Below are 25,855 nucleotides of genomic sequence, written 5' to 3'. Positions count from 1 at the left end.
ATTGAAAAAAGTCAAAGACAATGACTGGATCTATAGGTTCGTATTATTGAGATATGGTTGAGAGACCCATATGGATTTGTTTGTTCTAATATATCGATCTGAGGCTAGTTGTGTGCCTTGGCTTAAATGACTTATATTAGGTCGAATTTTTCCCATTGCGTCTTTGAACTGACAAATAGTGATTATATTTGGTTTCCTATGGTTCTATGACAGTACTGAAAACTTGCCCTTTATCTCAAATTAACTTAAGCTTTCCCAATTAATGAATTTGAAGAGATCTGCTAAGGTTGCAGGGGATTACCCATTGCTGTGTTTAAAAACACTAGCAAACATGTTTAATTTTGAATGTTTAATGGTCGTTTAAGAGTTCCTCAAATGTTTGTTGCAGCTCGATGTTGAATGTTGTTCTAAATAATTCTTTACTGGACAGGGAGATGATGCAATGCCTGAAGCACAGACTTGCCATATTTCAGGCCATGTGGGATCGGTGACCATTGCAGAGATTGGGAAAGCAACACTCATTAGGCAACTCATTGTCAATTTGTCATTTATTTTGAACTGCAGTTTTTTTTTCACCTTTGTAATTTGTGATTAATTATGCAGTAAGTAGCATTGTTTCTCTCTAATTTTATGAGAAAAAAATAAAAAGGAAGAAAAACTAGTTTGTAAACAAACCTTGATCAGGATTCTGTAGTTGTAATATATTTTTTTTTTCTTCCCGGGGTTCATCTCCAATGGAAAGTTTTAAAATCTTTTTTTTTATTTAAAAAAAAAAAGGTATTTATCCAGTTATAACCCGGATTAAATCCGGTTATAACCCGGATCCGGGTTAAATCCGGATATCCAGATTGTAACCAGATATCCGGATTGAATCCAGTTATCTGCCCAGATTAAATCCGGATTAATCCGGGCGAATAACCGCCCGGATTTTAACATCCGGATCCGGATCCGGTTATGGCCGGATATCCAGATCCGGATCCGGTTGAACACCCCTACACCTAAGGGTCAACCCCACCCCTGAATGGGCGAGTATAAGGCTATAAGACTATCGATCCGAACCGGAAAAACACCTCAAACCGAATAGTTCGGTCCAAACAGAACTGAACCGAGATCGACTGAATGTGTATATATATATATTTAAATATTTTTTATATAGAATACATTATTTTATATATTAGTTGTATAAGTGAATTGTATAATTTTTTTTCTAAGTGATCACCATTGATCATATAAAATGTTAAATAATATATGCTATCAATTAAATAATATATCATATGATAAATCATGTTAATATATGTAGATACATACTCTGCTATCTACACCTAATTAAAGTAAATAGGTAATCTTTTTTAAAATACATAAGTTGCAAGTAAGCATCAAGAATATAATATATATACAATGAAATTATTTAATATTCCCATATATAAAATGTTAATATGCTATCAATTAACTAATATATCATATGATGAATAATGCTATTATATGTAGATACATACTCACCTATCTATGCATAATTAAAGTAATTATGTCTTTTTTTTAAAGAAAATACCTAATTTGCATATTAGCATGGAGAATTTATGGACAATGAAATTAATTAATATTCATTAACCATATATAAAATGTTAAAATCTTAATATAGGCCATTATGAATACTAAGTAAGTTAGTAACTATTACATCATAAATTGTTAAATATAATTATAATTAATTATTTTTTAATGAGTTAGTCACATAATCCACATCAAAGAGCTTAATTTTAATTTTACTAATTTAATTAGTTTTTATGTCAAAAGAGGAAAAAAATTGTTCATAGATTGAATCGGATCGATTGAACTGATCAGAACGATAGACAACAGTCTGGTTTATAGGGGTAATCGATCCAGTCCAGTTTAGCAAAAATGATGGACCAAAATTTTCGATTTGTGACCCACTGGACCAGACTAAACCAATTATACCCCTAGGCAGGTAGCACTCCTGAATGTTAATGGGAAAAAGAATATATTTCACAACACCAAACAACTTGCGAAGGAGAAGCGGATTTTCTTTTTAATTTAATTTTCTTTAAAGAGAATGATAGACATACACCTCTTTTTCATAATTCTATTTTAAATAATGAACATTTTTATAAAAGTATTTTATAAAAATATCATTCTTTTAAAACATGATTATATACAAAATTAAAAAAAAAATCATACGTGTATCCCTATTCTTTGTAGAATCCATTATAAATAAAACAAATGATTGTGGTAACTGAAATAACAATTTTTTGACCACATTAAAATATCTTGCTCCGGGTACGAGAGCCATTTTAACTGAATAATTTTTCTTGTCGTAACTGACAATTTAGTAAAAGATACGAGTAACTTGTCGTAACTGACAATTTAGTGAATGAAGAGATACAACTCGTCGTAACGACGTAACCGACAATTTATAGTGAAAAGATATAAGTAATTTTTATAGTGAAAAGATATAAGTAATTTTTAATTATTTTGCAGATGAAATCTAGGGAAAAAAAACATTATAAATTTAGGCTTCGTTTATTTTTAAAAAATATCTTATTTTATTTTTTTAATTTTTTAATTTTAAATTTAAAATAAAATAAATAATTTTATTTTATTAAATTTTAAAATAAAAATAATATTAAAAAATACATTCTAATAATATTTTATTTAATTTTTTAATTTTAATTTTAATCCATCACGTCTCATCCCAAACAAACGAGCAGTGATCGCTAACACGGATGGGTCTATAATTTCCACAAATCAAGGAGCGCAACATAGGAACCAAAATTCGAAACAATATGGGCCGCCCAGATCAAGTGCAATGATGAAGAAAAAAATAAAATAATAATAATAATTGAAAAAAAAAAAAGTGCAAATATTAGAGAACGCTAAACCGTAATTTTGATATCAAATCAGGGGAAAAAAGTCGGTAAAATCTAAAAGAAGGCTCCTTTTATTTATGAGAAATAATATGTATAATTATGAAAATAATAATTACAGTTATAAAATGTACAAATATCATATACTTTTTTTAAAAAAAAAGTAAATAAATATGATTCCAGATAAAAAAAATTAATTTAATAATAGTAAACTAGTTTGAATGGCTTTGAAGGAAACTTACAAATAAAATTTCAAGAAAACTTCTACTTGTAAGAGCATTGGCAAACCATTATTAAGTTCAAAATTTAACTAAAAGTTGAGGTTTTAGCTAAAGTTAAAGTCATTAGAGATATTAATCTATATTAAACTATACATCCTAAAATCAAAATAATAATATAATATTATTTATTTTAATTTTTAATATTTTGCAAATACACTCAATATATTAATTAATAATTTATTTTTACTTAAAATTATTATCTCAAACTATTTTTTTCATAAACCTAATTATCCAACAAATACACTCCAACTAAAGGGAGGAAGGCAAAAAAAAAAAAGGAAAATGGGAATTGAGCAGTAGAACTGTAAAACAATAGAATTTGGATAATATTTTTAAACTAAAAAAATTGTTCTGCAAATGAACATTAGAACTCTAAACTAAGACTATTCATCCGGGCCGGGCTTTTTCCCGACCCTGTCCGAGTTTCGCTCGGATTAAATTCGAGCCAATACCCGCACAACAATACCAGGGTACATCCGGGCGGAGTTCCGGGTTTTAAACCTGGTACCTGGGTTTGTTTCCTTGTGCGTTCAGTTCGTAAACAAAAGCAACTTCCGCATTAGTTCAAATTTCGAACAAACACAGAAACCACGTACATGTTTTTGTCTTCTTTCTCTCGACTTTCGTTTCCTCCATTAAAACACCAGTAAAAGCATTTCGTCTCCCTCTCATTGGAATCTCAAGCTCATCAACAATGGTAGAGACCAACAGCCGAATCTCGTGCTCTTTGCCGCAGACCCATCAACCGAATCTCGTGCTTCAGTCTCTTTTCTACGCCCTTTGCCCTTTGCAGAATAGAGACGGACAAGGATGCCGGGGGCTATCCTTACTAGAATGAAAAGCACAATGTGGACATCCCAATACATGTAGAGTTTTGCATAGTTGTTGAAAAGTTTTTTTAATATGTACAAGTTTTGCAGAGTCAAAGATCTAAGACAGGAAGATGATGAACTCGGTCTCGGATCACAGCTTCTACATTGATAGTGATGAAGAAGTGGATGCCAAGAAAGAATTTGACAAAAGACAACAAAGAAAATGCAGACATGAGACAAGTGCTTACATCTCCCTTTTCAGTGCAGCAGAGAACGTGGCTTTGGGTTCTGCTTGCAGTCACATTTCAGTGCCGCAGTAGATGATAGTGATGGGGCATGTGTGTTTTAATTGCTTTATCCCAACACCTAAGACTCTTCTGAGTTCCAAGGGCTAGCTTTACATTTCTATGCTTTCTCTTAGATATAGTAATTGTACTTTAGTTTGTCTCTTCTTCCTTTTTTTTTTCTGCTATTACTTGTCAAAAAATTTATAAACAATGTTAAAAAAAATCTGGGTTTAATCCGGAACTTGAAATCTGGGTTTTTAAAAATTCGGATTCATCCGGGTTCTGACTCAGGTTTAACCTGGGCTAACCTAGTCCGGGTTTCGATCCGGATTTGAAATCCAGGTTCAGGTCCGGTTATACCTGGATTTCCGGGTCGGAACCCACATGAACAGTACTACTCCAAACTTGAAAAATAGTTTGATTTTATTGAGCTTTAAAAGTAGAGCATTAGAGTTTAGACTACTATAATATAGATCACTTTAGTAAAATTTAGGTAAAATTTGACTAGGCAAGTATGGGGCTAGACCAATATCAGTGTTCTAAAAGACCCTTATGTTGTTCTCACTAACAAACACGTAAATGCATAGAAAACAAGCAGATATCAAAAGAGTAGCAGAATATAAAGTATACCAAAATGACTGGTAAAATATCAATACGTCAATAAATACATTACACTAGCTCTACGGTATATCATCTCCCCAAAGGGCATTACTACACCAATTGAGAGTGGGTCCCAAAAAAGTCATCAGTACATTTTTTTTTTTTTTTAATAGACAAGTGCTATAATTTTTTTTTTAACAGACAAGTGCTATAATTTTTTATTGTTTTAAATCTTGAGCACTTTTCTTCAACAAATGAAGATTGAACTTTTAAGGTTATAAAGGTCAATTCAATCCAAAGGATCTTACTTGATCTCTACACCACGATCCCAGACTCCATGTCACAATCTCAAATTTTTTTTTTCTATAATCATATGATGAAAACTGATGATGCATTTTTGGAATGGCCGCATGTCAACGATGCAATTGACGGTCCACGATAATGACTTGGGTATTGATACGGTGGATATGGTGTTCTTGTGTTTATTCATAAAAATAAATAATAAATTAAGGATAAGAAATAACACAAATTTACATGATTCGACACAAAATTTATATTTATAAGATTCTCGAGGACAAATCTACTATACTTAATGATTTGTACGATCTTTTATGGTTTTAGATACCTCTTAGTGTAATAAAATAATACAATAGAAATTGAAGACCCTTATATTTAGAGAAAGAATGACAAAGATATATGATCTCTAGAGTCCAAAAAGAGGAATATAGAATAAACCTCCAAGAAACTGATAGTGTTTAGGGAGAAATATCATTTTATCAAGCCATCCAGAGTGGTTAATCTCTTGTCAACTTTATGTCATTTTCATATTTTCTCTTTACGTGTCTGAATCCCTTACTTTCACCTCATTCAACCTTTGTCTTTCTTTTCTCTTCCTTCCTTTCCTTCCACTTCTAGTGATCATTTCTTAACACGCTCGGCCTGATTCATTCTCTCCCTAACAATAACAATTATGTTTAGTGGAAGGTTCATATAATGAGTGTTTCTCAAGTCCTTTAGAAGAAAGTATCCCGTTTCCTACTCAAACGCCCAATTACTACTTCAATAGTTATGTAGTGCAAACATGATTTGAATGAGTGTTAGGCAAGGATATTACTGATGAGTCACTGAACGGTAAAATAAACAAGTCACTAATTGGCAAAATAAGCAAATAAGCGTGGGGGATCGAATGTTAGATGTATAGAAAAACCCAATTTTTTAAAAAAACATTTAAGAACGTAATAACTTGTAAAATTGAATCTTTATCAATTTTTATTTGGACAACAACATTATATATTATCGATCTAAAAACTAACAAAGAATTATATATCATGTTTGTTGTACATTATTTTTCTTCTACCTTTGGACTTTGTAAATAAAATAAGAGAAGTGTTACAACCACAAAAAAAATATACAAAAATAAACTCATAAATTAACATAACTTTATATGATACGTTAGATTTATTTTACAATATAAGTAACTTTATAATCTAATGTATTACATTAAATCACGTCAGTTTATAAGTTTATTTTTGTAGAATATATTTATGGCCAAAGTATTAGTATTACATGCAGCCTTGTTTAACTACTTTCTTGAGTTTTTTATTTTTTCCATTTTCACAGTTACGTAAGAGCATTCCTGATTACGCCCAAAGAATAATGCAGTAGTTGTATCACAGCTTTGAGGTATCGATTCCACAAAGAGACAAATTAAAAAAATAGTAGAAAGAACAAAGAACTAAAGAAAAATATTAAATGATTAATGTAGGACAAAGATTAATTTTAAATGTAAATTAAAGTGAAGCAAAGTGACTAACGGAAAAAGTACTCAAGTTTGACAAACAGTAAAGCGTCGGGAATCCCTTGCACAAATTTGATATTTTAATTATTCTTAATTCATTGAATAACTCAATTGGAAACTCAATTCTTACTATTCTCAATCGGAAGATATAGATTTATAAACCAAGATTAAACTAAATGTAACCATTTGAAAAATCATTCACCACTTTTAAAATACATAAATTATTATCACTATTGAGAAAATCCAACGACGACAATATACTCAAGAAGCGATATTGCAGCAAAGAATTAAATCAATATAGATAAATAATTGATCCAAACATAATCAAAGAGCTAATAGATTCAATAGAAAAAACATGACTGAATCCATAAACAGAATAAATTCTATGATTATTTGGAGAAGAAAATATTAACAATGAATTGAGAATGATAAAACAAAAGAGTTTTAGTAATTGAAAATCAAATACATAAATCAAAAATTAATTAAAAATATCATCTAATGTGCAATTTCCTTCCTAACCCTACTTGAGAATTTAGTTACCCATAAATATAATGGACAACAAAAATCTCAAGAGAAAAATAAAGCAAACGACGATCATAGAAATTAATTTCAGATCTTCCTCCTTCAAGCTGAGCCGTCTCCCCTCTTCTCAACTTTTTAATTTTGTGCCAATTATATGCTTAAATAGGGTAGGAAAGAAACCCTGATTTCTTCATATTTCCGCATACAAAATCGCCTAAATTTTAGGATTCAATTTGGCAGCCATGTACGCACTTCAAGAGTTCAAATTTTGAAATCCTTATTAGAGATAACTTTGTAGCCCTTTAAGATAGATTTCTAACGCATCAAGAATCACATCAATCCGATATTTGAGTGAAAAGTTATGATTAAAATACAAAAGTGTATCCATTTTGTCTTCTAGCGCATTTTGGACTCTGATCCGAATTACTCTCAAACCCCATCATTATCCTTATTTGAAGAGTCCTACACTCATTGAAAGTTTTTAGATTGTTCTAACAACTTGCCCACTTGAAAGTCCCTTGAATTTGAATAAGTTTGGACTCGCTCTTTTATAGAATCTGAAATTAAATATAAAAATATGCTCTGGAGTATCTCAAAGTAAATAGAAACTCAATTTAAGAATACACATTAATTCCAATAATTTCTATTAACATTTTAGCATTTTAGTCCAATAATAGGGTATTTAGAGTGCACTTTCGTACACTCATCAATTCCCATTAGGTTCCTCATCTCTCCCCATCGCCATAATTTAGGAAAAATTTTAGAGTTTTGAAGAAAAACTCTCTCCATTTTGCAATTTGTGTTTACGGTGTGTACAGTCGTTTCCCATATATGGGGAACTTCTGTACATCCCATCGCATTCAGTTTCTTCTTTGATGAATATATAATGGTGTTATAATACCATTCAGTCATTGGTAGCCAATTACTCCAGCTTGACCATTCCCTCGCAACACCAACGATCGCAGCCCCTCTCAATCGGCAACTTTTGTAAGTTTGATTTCGGTTTCTTCAAAATCAAAACCGTTTCTCTCTTCTCTCATTTTCCCTCATTTTCTTGTATTTTTTTCGGAATATCTTTCTCATTCTCTGTTTCTCTCTTTCCATTTTTCTTGCTCCCTACGCCATGATCAATGTAAGATCAATAAAAGGTCTTTAACTCTCTATGCGTCGGTGATGTCTTCATTGTTTGGCTGCCGAGAAAGCTTGCAATACTTTCTCATTTAGATTTATGATTTTGGACTTTGTTTGAGGAAACTGGTTCTCATGTTAATTCTTGCATTGCCATTGATTTCTCTGTATTATTTTGGCTCTCTTAAGTGTTTTGCTGCCGAGAAAGTGATGATGCATTATCTCTATTTTTTTTAATTACTTTTTTTCTCTCATTGCGAAACCAACTGTTTTTCTTGATCTAAACATTCATTTAGGCTTGGGATTGTAGATTTTTGAGAATGATCTGCATTAGATTTTTGGCACTGTTCATTATTTGGCTGCCGAGAAAGTGATGAGCAATTTCACACGGATTTTTTTAAAATATATTTCTCTCATTGTTGTCCAACCAATTTTGTTAATTAATTGTTTATGGTTTGCGATTGTGACTTGCAATTTTCAGAAAATTTGATTGGATGTGTTGATTGTTTGGTTGCGGTTGGTTTTTGTATGTTGAATGTGGTTGGTTGTATTGATTGTTTGGTTGCTGAGAATTTAATGATGCTATTACACAGATTTATTTTTTGATAATCAGTTTCTCTCATTATTTTCCAACCTTTTTGTGAGGTTTTTTTATTTTGAGGAGAATTTGGTGGAGTCTGTGGTTATGGAATTTGTAGGGTTTTTAGTTTTGAGAAGAATTTGGTAGAGTTTGTAGTTATGAAATTTGTGGGGTTATTGGTTTTGAGGAGAATTTGGTAGAATTTGTGGTTATGGAATGTGATTTATAATTGTTTGTAGTTATTCATTCATTAATTTGTTCTGTGTTGTTGGGTCCTTTGTAATGTTTTGTATCTCACGGGGGAGGGGCTGTTATTAGGCTGTGATGATGATATTATAGTGCGGGTTAATTCACAAGTGTTAATAGGGCCCCATCAATATGGCGGGGTAATCCTCACCCGGATTGTCATATTGCAATTTGTGGTACTTTCCAGAAAAGGCAATGGACGTTTGGGTGGGGTTTTGCAGCCATTCGATATGAATGGCTCATTGCTTACGCATGCTGTCAATATTTCCACCATTCTGAGTCTTATTTATTTATAAATTCGATATGAAAGAATCTGATGGGAATGCTCTTATTTAGGATTATTGTGATTTGCATTGTTGTTTGGTTGTTGTTTTATGCAAATATGTGAATTGGTCAATTCTGTTACATTGCTTTTTTGCTATGTTATTGTTTGAAAAAAATATGTTATGATAAAAAAAAAATAATGTGTAAATTAAATCCCCTCAGTTGTGATGATGACAAAGCCTGGTGGGAATACAGAAAATTTATGATCATTTCCTCAATGGCTAGGTAACCCAGATGGCCAACAAGTAGTGGCAACCGGTTGTTACAGTCATGAGAGGGTGGCCAAATTTCATAGATGTCACCATTTGGTTCCTGAGCCGGCGATTGGAAAAACCTCAAACTTCATACTTACGTGTCTAACATTTCAATGCATTTTTAGATATGGATTCACAAGACCCTGGACATATGTACTTCACCAACCTCCTAAATGAAGATCTTCAACTAGACCACACTTACGGTGGGCAAAATGGAAACTCTCATATGACTGTTAATGACTCTCCACCTCTACCCCATAACGATCTTATCGGTGTTACGAAATCAGTCAGGGGTGTTAACTTCACCACCGAAGAAAATAAGTTACTTGTCTCTGCATGGTTTAATTGTAGTCTTGATGCCGTCCAAGTAACATACCAAAAACACTCCCAACTTTGAATTTTTTTTTTGAATATTTCCAGCAATTTAAAAAAACCACAAATGACCAGACCATCAAGTCTTTAATACATCGGTGGTCGATTATTCAAAAGGCGACAAACAAATTTTGTGCGAAACTAGCGTAGGTTGAATGGTTGAATCAAAGTGGCATAATCGTACAAGACAAGGTAGAATATCCATACATTTACCTGTTTTATGAATAATAAACTTTTTTATACATTGGTTTAACATAAAGTTTTTTGTTTACATGCAAGTTTGACAATGCTAAGGTTATGTATGCATTGTTAGAGAAATGCTCCTTCTAGTTTGAACTGGTTGGCAGCTGTTAAAAGACCAAACTAAATGGATTTAGCGTTCGACAAAGGAGGATCCAAAGCGAAGGAAGACGATGTCCCTGTCCCCGACCCCAACTCGATGTTCAGGCTCTATGGTGAATTCAATTTTTTATCTCGAGGCGGATAATGTGATAGATAATGACATGATCGAATTGGACCGACTATTGGAAAGAAAAGCTGAGAAAGGAAAGCGAAAGGCCCAAGCCATGTTAGCACAGAAGATTGTTGGGCTCAGCAAGCTATTGGAGGAGTCACATGCTCAGGAGAAAGAGTATTTTTGCCTTAAGGCCAAAAAGATGAAGTATGACAAAAAAAAAGAACTAAATTTCATCCATCTCGAGGATGAAAGATTGAGGTTGGATGCCAAGAAGATGAAAAATGAGAAGGAAAAAGAGTTAAATAAAATTCATCAAGAGGACGAAAGACTGGGGTTGGAAGGTAGAAACTAGAGCTCGCCAAGAAGGAAATGGATCAGCCCATTATGATGATGGACATGAGTGCCATGCTAGGACTGCAGCGGTTATATTTCCAGCAACTGCAGAGGAAACTCATGGCGAGATGCAATGGTGCAGGATATTTGGATTGATAAACTTTTTTGTAAAAAGTTTATTTATTTATTGTTACAGATAATGATGGATGACAATATTATTGATACTAAGACAGTTTAATTTTTAATTTAGATTGTGTAAATTGATATTTTGAAACAAAGAAATTGGCTATTACAATTTCAGAACCTATTATAGATTATCTCAAATAAAATCACTACTAATATGAAGGAAATACGAATTGAAATTTGATTAACTCAAATATAGTCACTATAATATGAAGGAAATACCAATCAATTATGTGACATGTCTACTGTTGGGAATATAATAGCCATTGATGTTCAATTAGATCTGCTTGGAGCTGATGAGGTGCCGAGGTGTCTCTAATATGATGATGATGCTGGATGAAGTCCGTAAGCTTAGCTGTATGATTGCGTAACAATTCCGGGACTTCATCATCAAGTTGATCTTACTCAATGTTCGGACCCTCACTATCATCACGCTCGTTTTCATGATCATATTATGTAGAATAACACATGCCTTCATTATATTTCTTAGTTCCTTGACTTTAAACATTTGGGAAGGTCCACAAACGATTACAAATCGTTGTTGAAGTATCCTGAATGCATGCTCGACATCTTTTCTTGCAGATTCTTGTACTTTCACAATTTTTTTTTCTTATTCCCTTGTGGTGATGAAATTGTGTTAAAAAAAGTTCGCCACTTGGGATAAATACCATCTTCAAGGTAATACCCCATCTGATAGTGGTTGCCATTGTTTGTGTAATTGACTACAGGAGCATGCCTTTGGGCAAGTTTCGTAAAAATAGAAGATCTCTATAGCACATTAATATCGTTATGTGAACCGGGCATACCAAAAAATACATGCTATATCTAGAGATCAAATGAAGCAACTGCTTCTAAAATAATAGTTGGTTCACGAATGTGGCCAGAGTACATACCTTTCCAAGCTGTGGGATAATTTTTTCACTTCCAATGCATGCAGTCAATGCTTCCCAGCATTCTTGACAATCCTTGTTATTCACCAATCGCAAGCAATCATTATTGACATTTGGAGACTGCAAAAAACACTTACTATTGTCTCAGAGAATTTTTAAGACTCTCCATTGCGGCCAATACATATGTATTCATCCATAAAATCTTTAGTAACTCTATACACCATCATTCTTCTAAGTACTGTGGTTATCTTTTGCATACAAGATAAATTGAGTCTTCCGGTATTATCTCTTCTCTGGATGAAGTATGGCTCGTAAAACTCTACCTCATTTAGAATACGAAGAAATAGGGGATGACTCATCCGAAATCTCATTCGAAATAGATTTGAGGGATATACTGAATTTTCTGCGAAATAATCACAAAATAGGCACTCGTGCCCTTGAATATGATCATGCCGAATAAACTTACGGTGTTGACGATTGGTATGATGCCTCGATGACTATTCATCGGCCTCTTCATTAAGAACAACATCCAACTTATCTTCAGAGGATAAGTATGTGAGCAATTTGTGAAAGAATGTACAAGCCATTTGATGAAGGGAGTGGGAAATCAGAAGAGACTGTTGAAATTTGGTTCTTTAAATCAAATGAGACTTGAGATAGTGAGAATGTGAATGAATGTAGAATGCGTATTTATAGAAGAAAAAGTTACCATTACATATAGGACAAAAAATGTTACCGTTTGATACTGGAAAAAAAAAAGTTACAGTTGGAGAAAAGATAAATTCAGTTATAATTGGAGGTAGGAGTTCAAATTAATAGATTTTGAGGAAGTTTTCAAAATCTTACCATTAGAGAAAGGAGAAGAAATGTTACCGTTATAGAAATTTTAAAAAAAAATGAAAGTACTAAAAAAAATTACTATTTTTATAATACGGATTTCGGTTTGAAAAATAATATTGTATCTAGGGGTGAAAACTGACGTCGTCGGCGCTGTTTTTAGGCAAAACCGACGTCGACCGACGTCTAAAAAAACAAAGGAGGCACTAACCGTAACTGGTCTATGGGGAGGAAGAAACTGATCGGGACTCATCTCGAAACGTTGTCGTTCCACTTAAATTTAAGTGGAACGGCGTCGTTTCGATAAGGGTATATTTAAAAAAAAAAGATTTTATTATATCGGTCGGTTCAACGGTCCGGTCCAGCTTCAAACCGAGACCGAACCGCTAAATGTCAGTTTCTTCAAATTACCACCGCACGCCGACTGATTCTCCATCGGTTCCGGCTGGTTCCTGACGCAGCTGGTCGGTTCACATCGGTGGCAGCCGGTGGCGTCGATTTCTGTACAGCCCTAATTGTATCCGGTAGTCAAAATCGTATAAGTATTTAGTAGAATATGATATTTGAAAATAAGATAATAAGACAAAAGAATTAGTAATTAAGATTGTAAATCGAAGTGAGAGAAAAAAGTAATAAAAAAATAGACAAATATTATTTAATAAAATAGGGATATGGATGAGGAATGTGATGATGTAGGAGGTTTTTAAAAGAAAAATAAAATTTAGGAAAAAATTTTAAGGAATGTAATTTTTAGTTAAATTATGGGGGATTTGTAGGGAACCCAATCAGAATGTTCTAAGAGAGTGAGGAGCAAAATAGTTTGTAAAAACATGTGCTTTAATTACCAAATTTAACTATATTCATTTGTATAGTAAAATGAAATGAAATGAAATAAGATAAGATGTCTTTAAATGAATTGAATAAAATATTATTAGAATATTATTTTTTAATATTATTATTATTTTAATATTTAAAAAAGTTAAATTATTTATTATATTTTGTATAAAAATTTTAAAAAATTATAATAATAATAAAATAAAATAAAAGAAGATAAGATAATTTTCTATCCAACCGAATCTTTTATATGCATGGGGTGATATGAGTTTTAAATGATTTGCCTTATTTGGTGACATGCGTATCTTTTGTGCGGGTGGAATTTTGAACCTTTGTCTTAATTTGACTTTTCGAAAATCTACGCGGCTTGATTCTTATTTTAAATTTTGGAGGCTATAGACTAAGCCCTAAGGCCTAAACTGACGTAAAATTTTGGAGGCTAAAATGTTAGTGAAAAAAAAAAAAAAAAATCAAAGCACCAAACAACTTGTGAAGTTGGATACCTTTTTCTTTTTTGTTTTAAGTTTAATTGTTTTTAAGAAAAATGATACAAAAACATCTATTTTTTATAATTCTATTTTAAATAATATCATTTTAGAAATCATCTATTATTTCTTATATACAATGATTAAAAATAAAACACGTGATTGTGATAACTGAAATTACAATTTCTCTGACCACATTAAAATATCTTTCTCCTCGTAGAAATTTTGACTGAATAATTTATCTGTCTTAACCACAATTTAGTGAAAAGATATAACTAACTTTTAATTATTATAATACTGTTGGAAAAAATTATTAAATTAGATTTAAAAATATAATAAAATTTAAATACGTAACGTCGAACGTAGGGTGAGAATAGGAGCAGGTCGGATAGGCCATAGCCGTCATCCAAATTGAATTATCCACATACAGCGAGCCCCCACCTAAGAGAGAGAGAGAGAGAGAGAGAGAGAGAAACCGAAAGATGGAATTAGACCTCAGTGGCACTATAAAAACGGGTAAAACAAGTTATCCGGTGGAAGAACCAATAATCCAGTCAAGAAAGGCCGTTGGAAACTGTGTCGTTTATCCCATGTGAACACACCCTAACAATTTCCCTCGTGCCGTCTCACCGGCCATTTCCGGTAAACCCTCGCGTGTTGTCTTTTGCCTTCGGGAGTTTGGGACTTCGCTGTTGCATCTCTACAAACACTCTCTCTCTCTCTCTCTTCTATAAATATTAGCTGCGCCAAGCATGTGGGTTTTTTCTTTTCTTCTTCCCTCTTTCTGTACTGTTTCTCCGCCGACGACGATTTCCCGGCGAAATTGCCGGCAAACGACGCCACGCCGTATAATCTCCCCCTCTCCTTCCCACGCTATTTCAGGTTTGCTATTGAGCCCCGGTACCCTTTCCTCCCGTCATTAATTTATGTATATATTTCTATACGGAACTTTCTCAATGAAGCTTAGATCTGGTCCTTTACGTGACGTTTGGCCAATTTTCTTCAGCTTCTTCCTTGGGACTTTAAAAAAAGAGTTTTTAAGTCCCTTCTTTTTGTGAAATAATGCTCGTTATCTGTGATTCATTCTGAATATGCTTTTGGTTGATCTTGATCTGTCATTGGTAACAGTCTTTTGTTTTTTGTTTGCAGTTGGCTTGTGTGATCTTTTGAGTATTTTTTAGGTCTTTTTCAGTGATTTGATTACTGAAAGAATTGGAAGAGATGGAAGGGACGAAAGAAATGGGACTTCGAAACGTGAGCTCGCATTGCTCCATCTCAGAAATGGACGACTACGATCTTTCGCGCCTTCTCGGTAAGCCGAGGCTTAACATCGAGAGACAGCGTTCATTTGATGAGAGGTCGCTCAGCGAGCTTTCGATCGGTCTCACCAGATGTGGCTTGGATAACTTTGAGAGCACGTACTCGCCCGGTGGCAGGTCTGGTTTTGAGACCCCGGCTTCATCGGCTCGGAACTCATTTGAGCCCCATCCGATGGTTGCCGATGCCTGGGAAGCACTCCGGCGATCTTTGGTGTATTTCCGAGGTCAACCGGTTGGGACGATTGCTGCGGTCGATCATGCCTCGGAGGAAGTTCTTAACTATGATCAGGTAAAACTTTTAGACCAGACAATGCTCTATATTCGTTCAACTTTGATAACCTGATACGAGACCCAGCTAGATTTTGGGAGGATTAAAATATTAAGAAATTCTTGAAATTGGAAACATTTTTTTTATTAGTCAAGGATATTATTGATGAAGTCAACAGACTTAGTCCATGTATACAGGACTTATAAAATTAAAAACATTGGATTCAGGATTAAAACCCACTTAAAATTTTGATTAATGGTACTAGAGAATGCATATTTCCTTATAAACTGAGGGGAGGTTGATTGCTATAGGAAAGAATGCAATTGGTCAAAATCTCACAACCAATAGTGAAGATCCTTTCAACCCAAGGGGGAGCTTAAATGGTAATTCAAGCCTAAAACACGTTGCATATTAGAACTAAGTGTTCCGAAAGTTACTTGTGGCAACAATCCTTTTGAGACCACCACAGGGGTTTAGTTGGAGAAAATTGTCTTGGAAATTCATAGGAGTTGGCTCAAGTGGTAAGGACCTTGGTTTTTGGGGTATGCTCTCCTCGGTTTAAGGTTCAATTCCAAGGGTGCGAACAATTTTTAGGGCTGCATTCCAACATTGAAAACTTAATGATTTACTTGATCTGTGCAATGTGGGCAAATTACGCGGGTTTAGGGTTTAACCGGGTAAACATTGTCTTCGGAGTTCCTTGTCATAAAAGAAGTCTTGGATACACTTGTCAGAAAAAAAATGATGATCCATTTATTATATAAAATTGAAAATTTGATCTCAATTAAAGGAATCATTCAAAAGGTGATTAGCTAGACTTTTGTGTTAAATGATGAGAGGCTATATGACTATGTGATATATGTTATGACCTATGCATGTCTTGTGAGTCTTTTACACAATCAGTGTGTTGTGGGCGCATTCCGTGGTCCAGGGTTTAATCGAGTAGAAGACATTTTGCACTCGAACTGTCTCCGAGTTTCTCATTATCAACTATATGTCTTATGAATCTGATTTGATATTTGTTCTCTTCAGGTTTTTGTACGGGATTTTGTACCTAGTGCCCTTGCTTTCCTGATGAACGGCGAGCCTGATATAGTGAAGAACTTTCTCTTGAAGACTCTGTGCCTTCAATCATGGGAGAAAAGAGTAGACCGATTTAAACTTGGGGAAGGTGCAATGCCAGCAAGCTTCAAAGTTCGTCATGATCCTATTCGAAACGCGGATACTCTAGTTGCAGATTTTGGTGAAAGTGCTATTGGGAGAGTTGCTCCTGTTGACTCTGGATTTTGGTGGATTATTCTTCTTCGAGCATATACAAAGTCTACCGGTGATCTATCACTTGCAGAAACGCCAGATTGTCAAAAGGGGATGAGGCTTATTTTGAGTCTATGTCTGTCAGAGGGGTTTGATACATTTCCAACTCTGCTTTGTGCAGATGGATGCTGTATGATTGACCGAAGAATGGTAAGCCGTCTTTATAATACTTTTTGTTCAGATATAATCCTGATGTTCATTATCTGTTCGTTTACAGAACTCTTTGGTGATTTTTATGAAATATCACGTGATTTACTATCATCATATGAGTTTCCAAGGAAAGCAAGGTCACTCACTGTCCAAGTCAACACTTAGGGTATATTTTTTAGAAGCAGAGCGACTGAGCCAGTGACGTGTTAGCTGGATGACCTGAGTCTTTTATTTATTTATCTTTTGGGTTATGTGGAATGAGGTCTAAATATAGAGTGGCCTCATCAGATTATGTTGTTCCTTTATGGTTAGTAATGATGGCAGTTATTTTCTTTCAATTTCTTTGAATTTATCTTCTTTGGCAGTGCTTAAGCATACTGCAAAACAAAGATTAGGGGTTTTGAAATATTCTATTAAGCATAAGATGATATTTTCATAATTAGCAATTCTTCATTCTAGTTGTTGCAACGGAGTTATCATTTGTTTGTAGAAACTAGGGGACCCTGATGAAATTCTTAATTGGAAGGGCACCTGACAGATTTTGTTTTGTGTTGATTAGCTTACAGCCTTGTATGAATGGATAACTCAATATTCTCCTTGTTCTGTGCGTACTTTCGTAACTTCTTTAGTCAGATTTTGTGGGTGTTACATGGAGATTCGAATAATATCTTCTATTTATTTACGTTTGTTTGATTTCTCAAGTATGCTAAGGATATTTCTAGTTTAGTATTCCTAATTGAATGGTCCAACATTTTTGCATCTTCCTTTTGTGCACTGTATGGGTCAACCCCTTATTCTAATTTAGCTGTCCTTTTATATCTTTTTTTTTTATAAGTAAAAAATATTATATATCAAATGAGAAACCAAGTGCACTGAATGTATACAAAAAAAATCTTGCCCAAAATGACCCAAAAAGCCCCTAATGACCCAAAAAGCCCATGAAAAGAACAACCTAAAATACACCAGACCGGTCCCCAACCCTTGTTTCTCGTATAACTAAAACTCTACCGGAACACCCAACCCTAAACCCTTGATTCCCCCGTCTTCACAATGTCCTACCTTTAGAATTCCCTCTAGTTGAGCTACCACCCTTAGCGTCGTAGTTGATTGCCCAAGAAAGACGTTGTAACTCCCTGCTTTTCTTGAAACTTTTGGTTTCAAGCGCGTGGCTTGCCTCAATCGCAGTGATTAGTTCATTGAATTGGTCTTCACATCCTCAAATTCCCTCAAACTGTTGAATCTCGTTAACTTTAGGCGGAATCCAGTCCGCTATTGGTGGAAGAGACACCAGGGGAGCAACGTTATCCCCAGACACAGTATCCAATTGAACTGCCGACTCTAGACATTCATCTACACGAGGCACCAACGCCAAACCCTTTGGTTCTCTAGCAACTCCATTGGTTCGCTTCGATGGTATCATGGTCCCCATTGGAGATTCTAGGTGACAGGAAGTCCCTTCACCTCTGGGGTTCCTACATCTCCTTCAGACCTTGGCACACTATTTTCCTTCAAGTCTGAGGAGGGAGCTTTGGGGACTAAGGGTGTAGTACCGACTATCGGTCTATCCTGTATTACATGAGGCGAATGACATTCCATTACTGATGTCTCTACGCTGATACCCGATGTAGACCCTGCTTCAAACAACTTGGATTTCCTTTTGACCCGCCATACACTCCTGGATCTAGATATAGGGACATAGTCGAATTCGATCTTCCGTTTTTCTTTAATTGGGTTTAAATGATTCGGGCCTATCTTGTTTCTTACAACCTTGTTACCTCCAACTGAAAGCTGGTCTATTTTTGAAGACAAGAAAGTTATTGCTGCCTTCAGCTCGACAAGTTGGGTTTCCATCTCTTTTAAGGAATTGTGCATCTCAACAAGCTGGTCCTGAGACGTGATTTGCGGATCCCATTCACTCAGAACTCCCGAAGCATGACCCGTCTTTAGAGCTGCTGCATAGGATCACCTCACCACTGAGAATGTACTAGGATCTTTGTGCGCCTCCAAGTTTTCCTTCACTGACACACCACCGACATGTCTCCTTTGTTTCAATGAAGAAGCTGGCTTCTTTATATCATTCGCTCCACTTTTTTGCTAAATAGGGTTTGTAACCTTTGATACTTGCAAGCAAAACAAAGTTTCCATTTTTTTCTCTCAGCACGGTGAATTCCTTGTACAGTCTTTCAAATGGCAAGCCTGTTGAAAGACTGTACAAGGAATACTAGATATGGGCATGCAAGCCGAGCTACAAATACAGAGTGCCACTTATGTTTGCCCTCTCCCCCCCTCCCCATTCTTTTCATAAGTAACATGATTGGATATATGACAATGATACACTGTCAAGCAGACTGCTTATTCTACTGTTGAGTCGACATTATCTACATTTAGCAGACTGCTTATTCTACTAGTTTTCGCTATGTGATTTTTATTACTTGTTCCTTGAAATATACTCTTGTTGTCCTTCCATCAGGAGCATTGCTCCTAAAGTTACTTCCTTCCCATCATCCACAGAAATAAACATAATGCAAGATGCATAACTAAAAAATTTTAATCTTTTTGCTACATTCCTTTCATTTTTTAATGTTTGTATTTCCTTTACAATAGACGTTATATGAATTGTTATCTGTTTTTGTTCCCTTGTTCTGTTTCTTCATCTGATAACGTAATGCTCTTCTGATCGTCTTCACCTTTATCTTTGAGGTCTGTATGAACTCTTATAAAATTGTGTAAAAGTATGTCCTTATATATAATACCTGCATGAACTCTGTTGCAGGGAATATATGGCTATCCAATTGAAATTCAGGCACTTTTCTTTATGGTGTTGAAATGTTCTTTGGCAATGCTAAAACCTGATGCAGAAGGAAAAGAAGTTATTGAGCGAATTGTTAAGCGTTTGAATGCTTTGAGTTATCACATGCGGAGTTACTTTTGGCTTGACTTCCAGCAGCTAAATGACATTTACCGTTACAAGACTGAGGAGTATTCACACACTGCAGTAAATAAGTTTAATGTTATTCCTGATTCAATCCCAGAATGGGTGTTTGAATTTATGCCGATACGGGGTGGTTACTTTATTGGAAATGTCAGTCCTGCAAGGATGGACTTTCGATGGTTTGCTTTAGGCAATTGTATTGCGATCCTATCTTCACTTGCAACACCTGAGCAGTCAATGGCTATCATGGATCTTATTGAATCTCGCTGGGAAGAGTTGGTTGGAGAAATGCCTCTGAAAATATCTTATCCTGCAATAGAAAGTCATGAATGGAGAATTGTAACTGGCTGTGATCCGAAGAATACCAGATGGAGTTACCATAATGGAGGATCTTGGCCAGGTTTGCCTCTCTTCTTCTCATCAATTTTTCTATGTTAAATATTTAATGAATGCTAAGTCCAGTTAGGTCAAGTTAAGTACGTATGACTTTAAATTCATTCCCTTCACTCTTCTCTCTCCCTCTCTCTGTCTCACACGCGCCAAAGAGGAATCAAAACAATATGATCTGGAAGAGCTATGTCTGAATGGCAAGCTATCCATTTCCTTCCTGTGCATGTTAGGTTTGGCCATGTAGGTGGCATCGGATCTCATTCAGTGTGAAGCAGAGAGCTATTCCTGAACTCAATGATTATATTTAAAATCTCATACAGGTGCCCAAAGATGTTTGAAAAGCTACATTTACTAGGCAGGCTCTCTCAAGCGTTCCTTTCTTTCTTTCTCTTCTCACTGACTAACTTGCAAAGAGGTGGACAATTGGGAGACAGTTTGTTATTGTGCCCAATGGAAGAACTAGATGGGTGAGATAGTATATTTGGAGAAGAATTAAAACAATTCAAAACTTTTCTATGGACCTTTATATATGGCTCCAGACAATACTTTCTTTGCAATCTGTCCAACTTCTGAATTTGCATAATTTAACTAACCATATTTTATAATTTGCTAGTATATTCTTCTATAGACATACACTCTTGTTGTAGTCATTGGCCATGGTTGGGGCCACATGAAGTGATAGGTCGTGGCTTGCTCCAGCCATTCCCCCGTGTTCTAATGTCTCCAGATCCCATCCTTTGTACAACTTTTGTTTCTTTATTAATCAAATCCATGATTTTCCCTTGAGTTTGGCTTCAAAAAGTGTATTTTGCAACCATCCCTGATGTTATCACTTTATTTTTGATCAGTGAAAAAAGTTTTGTTGATAATAAGGATAGGCAATAGCCGACATGGACATTCAAGAGCACATTGATGTTATAACTTATACCAACAGAAATCACTCTGCATACTATCTATGCGATCATTAGAGATAACTCTGCCAAATTCATTTTGTGGTTTTGAAATAATCTTCTTGGCAACCCAACTCTACATATTAACAAAATAATATTTTGTGGTTCATTAGTGATAACTCTGCCAAATGAGGGCTCATTACCATCCACTGCTCCGCCTTTTTTGAAATAAGGGCTATGAAGGCCTTTAGCCATTTCTGATACTCTTTTTTTGGTATGGAATGCTTGGAATACCCTCATAATATCTTTAATGTCATCCCAACTAGCTACAAGGAAAGTCACAATAAAAACATCCGGGCCTGCTGCTTTGTCACTACTCATACTTTTTACCATTTCGTGAAGCTCACTTTCTCCTAATGGTCTGTGAAGCTAGGTGACCACCTCTTCCTCTAAAAACTTTAGTGCAAATCTGTTAAGTTTGGTCCTCCATGCTCTCTGCTCGGGAAAATATATGGATAGTACTGCACAATGTGATTCTTAATCGCTGTTTGATCAGATGAGGCTGAACCATCAACCAGGAGAATCTCAATAGCGTTATTTATCCTATTTGAGTTGGCCATTTGCTGGAAAAACTTCGTATACTTGTCTCCCTCTTAATATTAGGTCCCTTGATTTGCTCCTCCTAGACGCAGTTCCTCCCTTAAGTGACCCTTTCTAGACCAATATTCACTAGGCATTTCCTTCTCTTCTCCAGATTATACTCTCTCCACTTCTACACCATCCAAACTCTGTAACTCCTCTGATGGAGACCTGTTCCTATGCTTCACATTGCTGAAGATTTGATCATTTTGTGTCTTTAAGTAGTGCTTTGGAGCCCTTTGTGCGATCGAAGATAAAGATAAAGCTTGGGGTTCATTGGAAATCGCAACTTTAGGCTTTGTTTGGTTACACAATTTAGATGAAATAAGATGAGATATTTTGAATAGTAGTGAGATTTTTGAGTTGAGATGAGATGAGATGAGATGGTTTGTAAAAAAGTGTGTTTGGATAGTGAGATGAGATGAGATAGTTTTGACTTGTTGGGATTTGATAAGAGGGGTGGGTCCCACCAATGGTAAAAAATCTATAAACAAAGACCATACACTAGAAGACAGAGAGAATGGACGAAATGGGAACGGGAAAAAAAGGATTGCAGGAATCAATGCAGACAGTGACTTTACACTGTTCCCCTTTTAACTGTTTATTTAAGTTATAATTTGAAATCTCTGAAAACGTAGAGATGAAATCCAAACTCACTTATTGCCGTTTGGATAGCCAGATCAAATAAGCTGTACAGCCCAGATGAGATGATTTGTATCCCATCTGGGTATCCAAACCGGCCAAATTCTTTGTGTAGAATGAGTTACATTATAACCTTAATCTCAGTATTTATTAAGAAGAGTAGACTGCTACATTGGTTAATAAGTGCAATCTTAATTGAATTGGACTAAAGTCCACACATAAGAGACATCAACTAGTGAAGACTCAACTATTCATTAAATAAAACCCATGGCTCAGCAATTATAGAGTTCCATGACTACCTTTTGAGTCTTTAGAACCAAATACATTGATACAAAATAAAATAATTGATAATGAGGTAGTTCACTTGGTCTTGGGTCAAAATAGTCTGTTACTTGGTTTATAGTCTTAGCCTTTGAAGAGGTGGTTCTATATCTAACCATGATGAAACATCTTATCTCCTGCAATGAAGTACCAATATGGATAAAGGCTTTGAATTGAGAATGGATATTACAGAATAGCGAATTAAAAGCATATTCTGATGCAGAAAATTATTGCACAGTTTCATCTGGTAGAAATGGAATTATGGCATGCATCAATTCAGAATTGGTGTAAATTATTACATGTAATACTTTCTGAATAACTCTTTTCTGTTTTTCATTTTATCTTTTATTGTCCAAGAGTTCTATTGATTCAGAAGTCTATATTTAGGGTGTCGCTCACCATGGAGTAAAACATTAGTTATTCTTAGATCTCCTCATGTAGTCCTCATTCTGGAACCTTCTTGAAGATAGAATAGGACGAATTTCTTTAGTAATCTGAATTGACTAGTCTGTATATGGAATTCCAAGGTTGGAGGGAAGCAATCCTTCTAAAATTATCTTTCCCTGATCTCGTTTTCCAATTTGAGTCTTGAGATACAAATGCTTCTGTTTGTAAGGCACCAAAAAAAGCATCTGAAGCGTGCATTTTGAAACTTCTCGTGATTAAGGCATATGATTTCTACTCGCACTTCCTTTCTCTGGAGGATGATGTAATTGATTAAGGAGTAAAATGTGAGTTGTTAATTTTCATCGAACACCATTCATATGCATTTTTATGTTCCTTCCATGTCAACTAAACATACAAGCTCAATGCCTTGTAATGGTGCGAAGTTACATTGCTTTAATGGGCAAGTCTTTTGTAGCACTTTGTTTTGACATCAAAGTAGTGACCCCATACTTTAGTATGTACACAATTCACAATTTGTGTTCAAATATGCTTTTGATGTTCATAACCCTTTCTTTTTTGCCGATACGTTTCTTCCCTCTTTATCTCGAGTGCAGTGCTTTTATGGCTTCTAACAGCTGCTTGCATTAAGACTGGACGGCCACAAATTGCGAGGCGGGCAATCGAGCTTGCAGAGAGTCGTCTGCTGAAGGATAGCTGGCCAGAATATTATGACGGGAAAAGTGGGAGGTATATTGGTAAGCAGGCAAGAAAGTACCAGACCTGGTCAATCGCTGGATACTTGGTGGCAAAGATGTTGCTCGAGGATCCATCGCACTTGGGGATGATTTCCCTTGAAGAGGACAAGCAGATGAAGCCTGTACTTAAGAGATCATCTTCGTGGACTTTCTGAAAAAAGCTCAAGCAAGAAAAAGCAACTAGCAGAACGGAATGGAAAAAATCAGGTGCTGAAGGATCATGTTATATCACTGCAATTCTTTGGCGGTTTATGCCCTTCAGCTTTCACCAGAAGTTTAGTTTTGTGTGTACCATAAGGATGTGCTGAGACCAGTGTTGTGATTTTCCAAATAAAAGGTACTTTTTTTTGTTGCTGTTTCAAACTTTGGGAGGCATTTTGCAAAAATGCTTCGCTGCTTTATTAGCTTTCGACAGACTAAAATGGTGCTGTCAAGCAGTTGCATTAGCAGGAAAGACGCACGGTGAATAATTTTAAATATATTCTGTGGACATTTGGTTAAAATCTAATTGTTCTATAAGATACTCTGAAAGTCATTTAAGAGGTCTTCTGATCCATTATATCATAGCTCACCGGAGCTTAGAATGCAATGACCATTGCATTTGTTTGTTTTTAGAACTTTCAAGTCCAAACATTTTTTAAATATCAAAACAAATTTTCTTGCGTTTTTTTCACTTAAAATCATTTTTTTTTATTTTAAAAAGTTATTCTATTTTCAAGCTGATTTGTAAAGCATACTATTCATATCATTTAAATGGTAAACTCTAATTTGTAAGATTCGAATTTAAATTTATCTTTTAAATCAAATAATGTCATGCAATCACTTCAGTAGTTGTTACTCGCAATGACTTATAAATAAAATTAAAAAAAAAAAAAAATCAAAACTGTTGTAATCTCACGAAATTTTCATTTAAGCAAGTTTTCAATTCTATCAATCTATTTCCACAAACTTGAATACACATCTCAAATAAAATTTATCTGAAAGAAACTTTTCACTTTCACAAAATTCAATTAAAAAGCACATCTTAATATTTCATCTCAAAAATTAAAGTTGTTTTTACTTGCAAAACTTAAAACAGGTTTGAACAGATTGTAACACTACTGAAAATAGTCTAAGAAATGGAGCAGTAACTAGATGAAATGCCTCCTTCGAGAGTAAGCGCCTCCAGAGAATATAGATGAGAAAATAGGATTTCTTTGATTAAACTTCAGATCCCTCTCAAGGTTCCAAGTACATGGAAAATAAAGGGTCGCCTTACAAATTAACTCAAGCAAACTGCAATTAAAAGAACTAAGGGCTACGGCCCATTACAACCAAACTAATAAGTAAATAAACAACTAAGGTCTCCAAGCTCCAGCCCACGACTAGGGTACTCTTCCTTCTAGAATCTCAGTTGCGAACACTTCACTTCGGTTCTGTAGACTTCGAGTTAGGTCAATTCCTTCTTCTTCCATCTTCCTTGAGGCGCGAGTACCGGCCCCTTGGCCCTGCTAACGCACTAGAAGCTCCACCCGAGCTTGGCTTCCTACCTTGATCATGCGACGACCCAAGATTTCTTCTGAGTCTGGCCGAAACACTCCATCATTGTCTACTGGAGGCAGTGTGGGAAGAGCTGCGATTCGAGATCTGAGTTTCTTCTTCAACTAGGAGACATGGAATGTGGAATGGATCCTCGAAGTTGCCGGTAGATCAAGCTTGTAAGCCACCTAGCAAAATGGCCCAAAAAAATGAGGTGACAGTTTGAGG

At 35.1% G+C, this 25,855-nt stretch overlaps 1 protein-coding gene across 1 annotated transcript; it reads left to right on the top strand.

Annotated features, from left to right (window-relative positions):
- The first annotated feature begins 14,818 nt into the window (after nucleotides 1-14,818).
- LOC121244091 (probable alkaline/neutral invertase D) lies at nucleotides 14,819-24,644 on the top strand. The gene is made up of 5 exons (XM_041142135.1): nucleotides 14,819-14,984; nucleotides 15,252-15,710; nucleotides 16,722-17,153; nucleotides 19,927-20,485; nucleotides 23,969-24,644. The coding sequence occupies exons 2-5, from the start codon at nucleotides 15,324-15,326 to the stop codon at nucleotides 24,262-24,264; spliced, it is 1,674 nt and encodes a 557-aa protein (XP_040998069.1). The 5' UTR covers nucleotides 14,819-14,984; nucleotides 15,252-15,323; the 3' UTR covers nucleotides 24,265-24,644.
- The last annotated feature ends 1,211 nt before the right edge of the window (nucleotides 24,645-25,855 follow it).

The sequence above is a fragment of the Juglans microcarpa x Juglans regia genome, chromosome 8S, assembly GCF_004785595.1.
Source record: "Juglans microcarpa x Juglans regia isolate MS1-56 chromosome 8S, Jm3101_v1.0, whole genome shotgun sequence".
Taxonomy (NCBI): Eukaryota; Viridiplantae; Streptophyta; class Magnoliopsida; order Fagales; family Juglandaceae; genus Juglans; species Juglans microcarpa x Juglans regia.
This window is presented reverse-complemented; position numbering and strand designations above follow the sequence as displayed.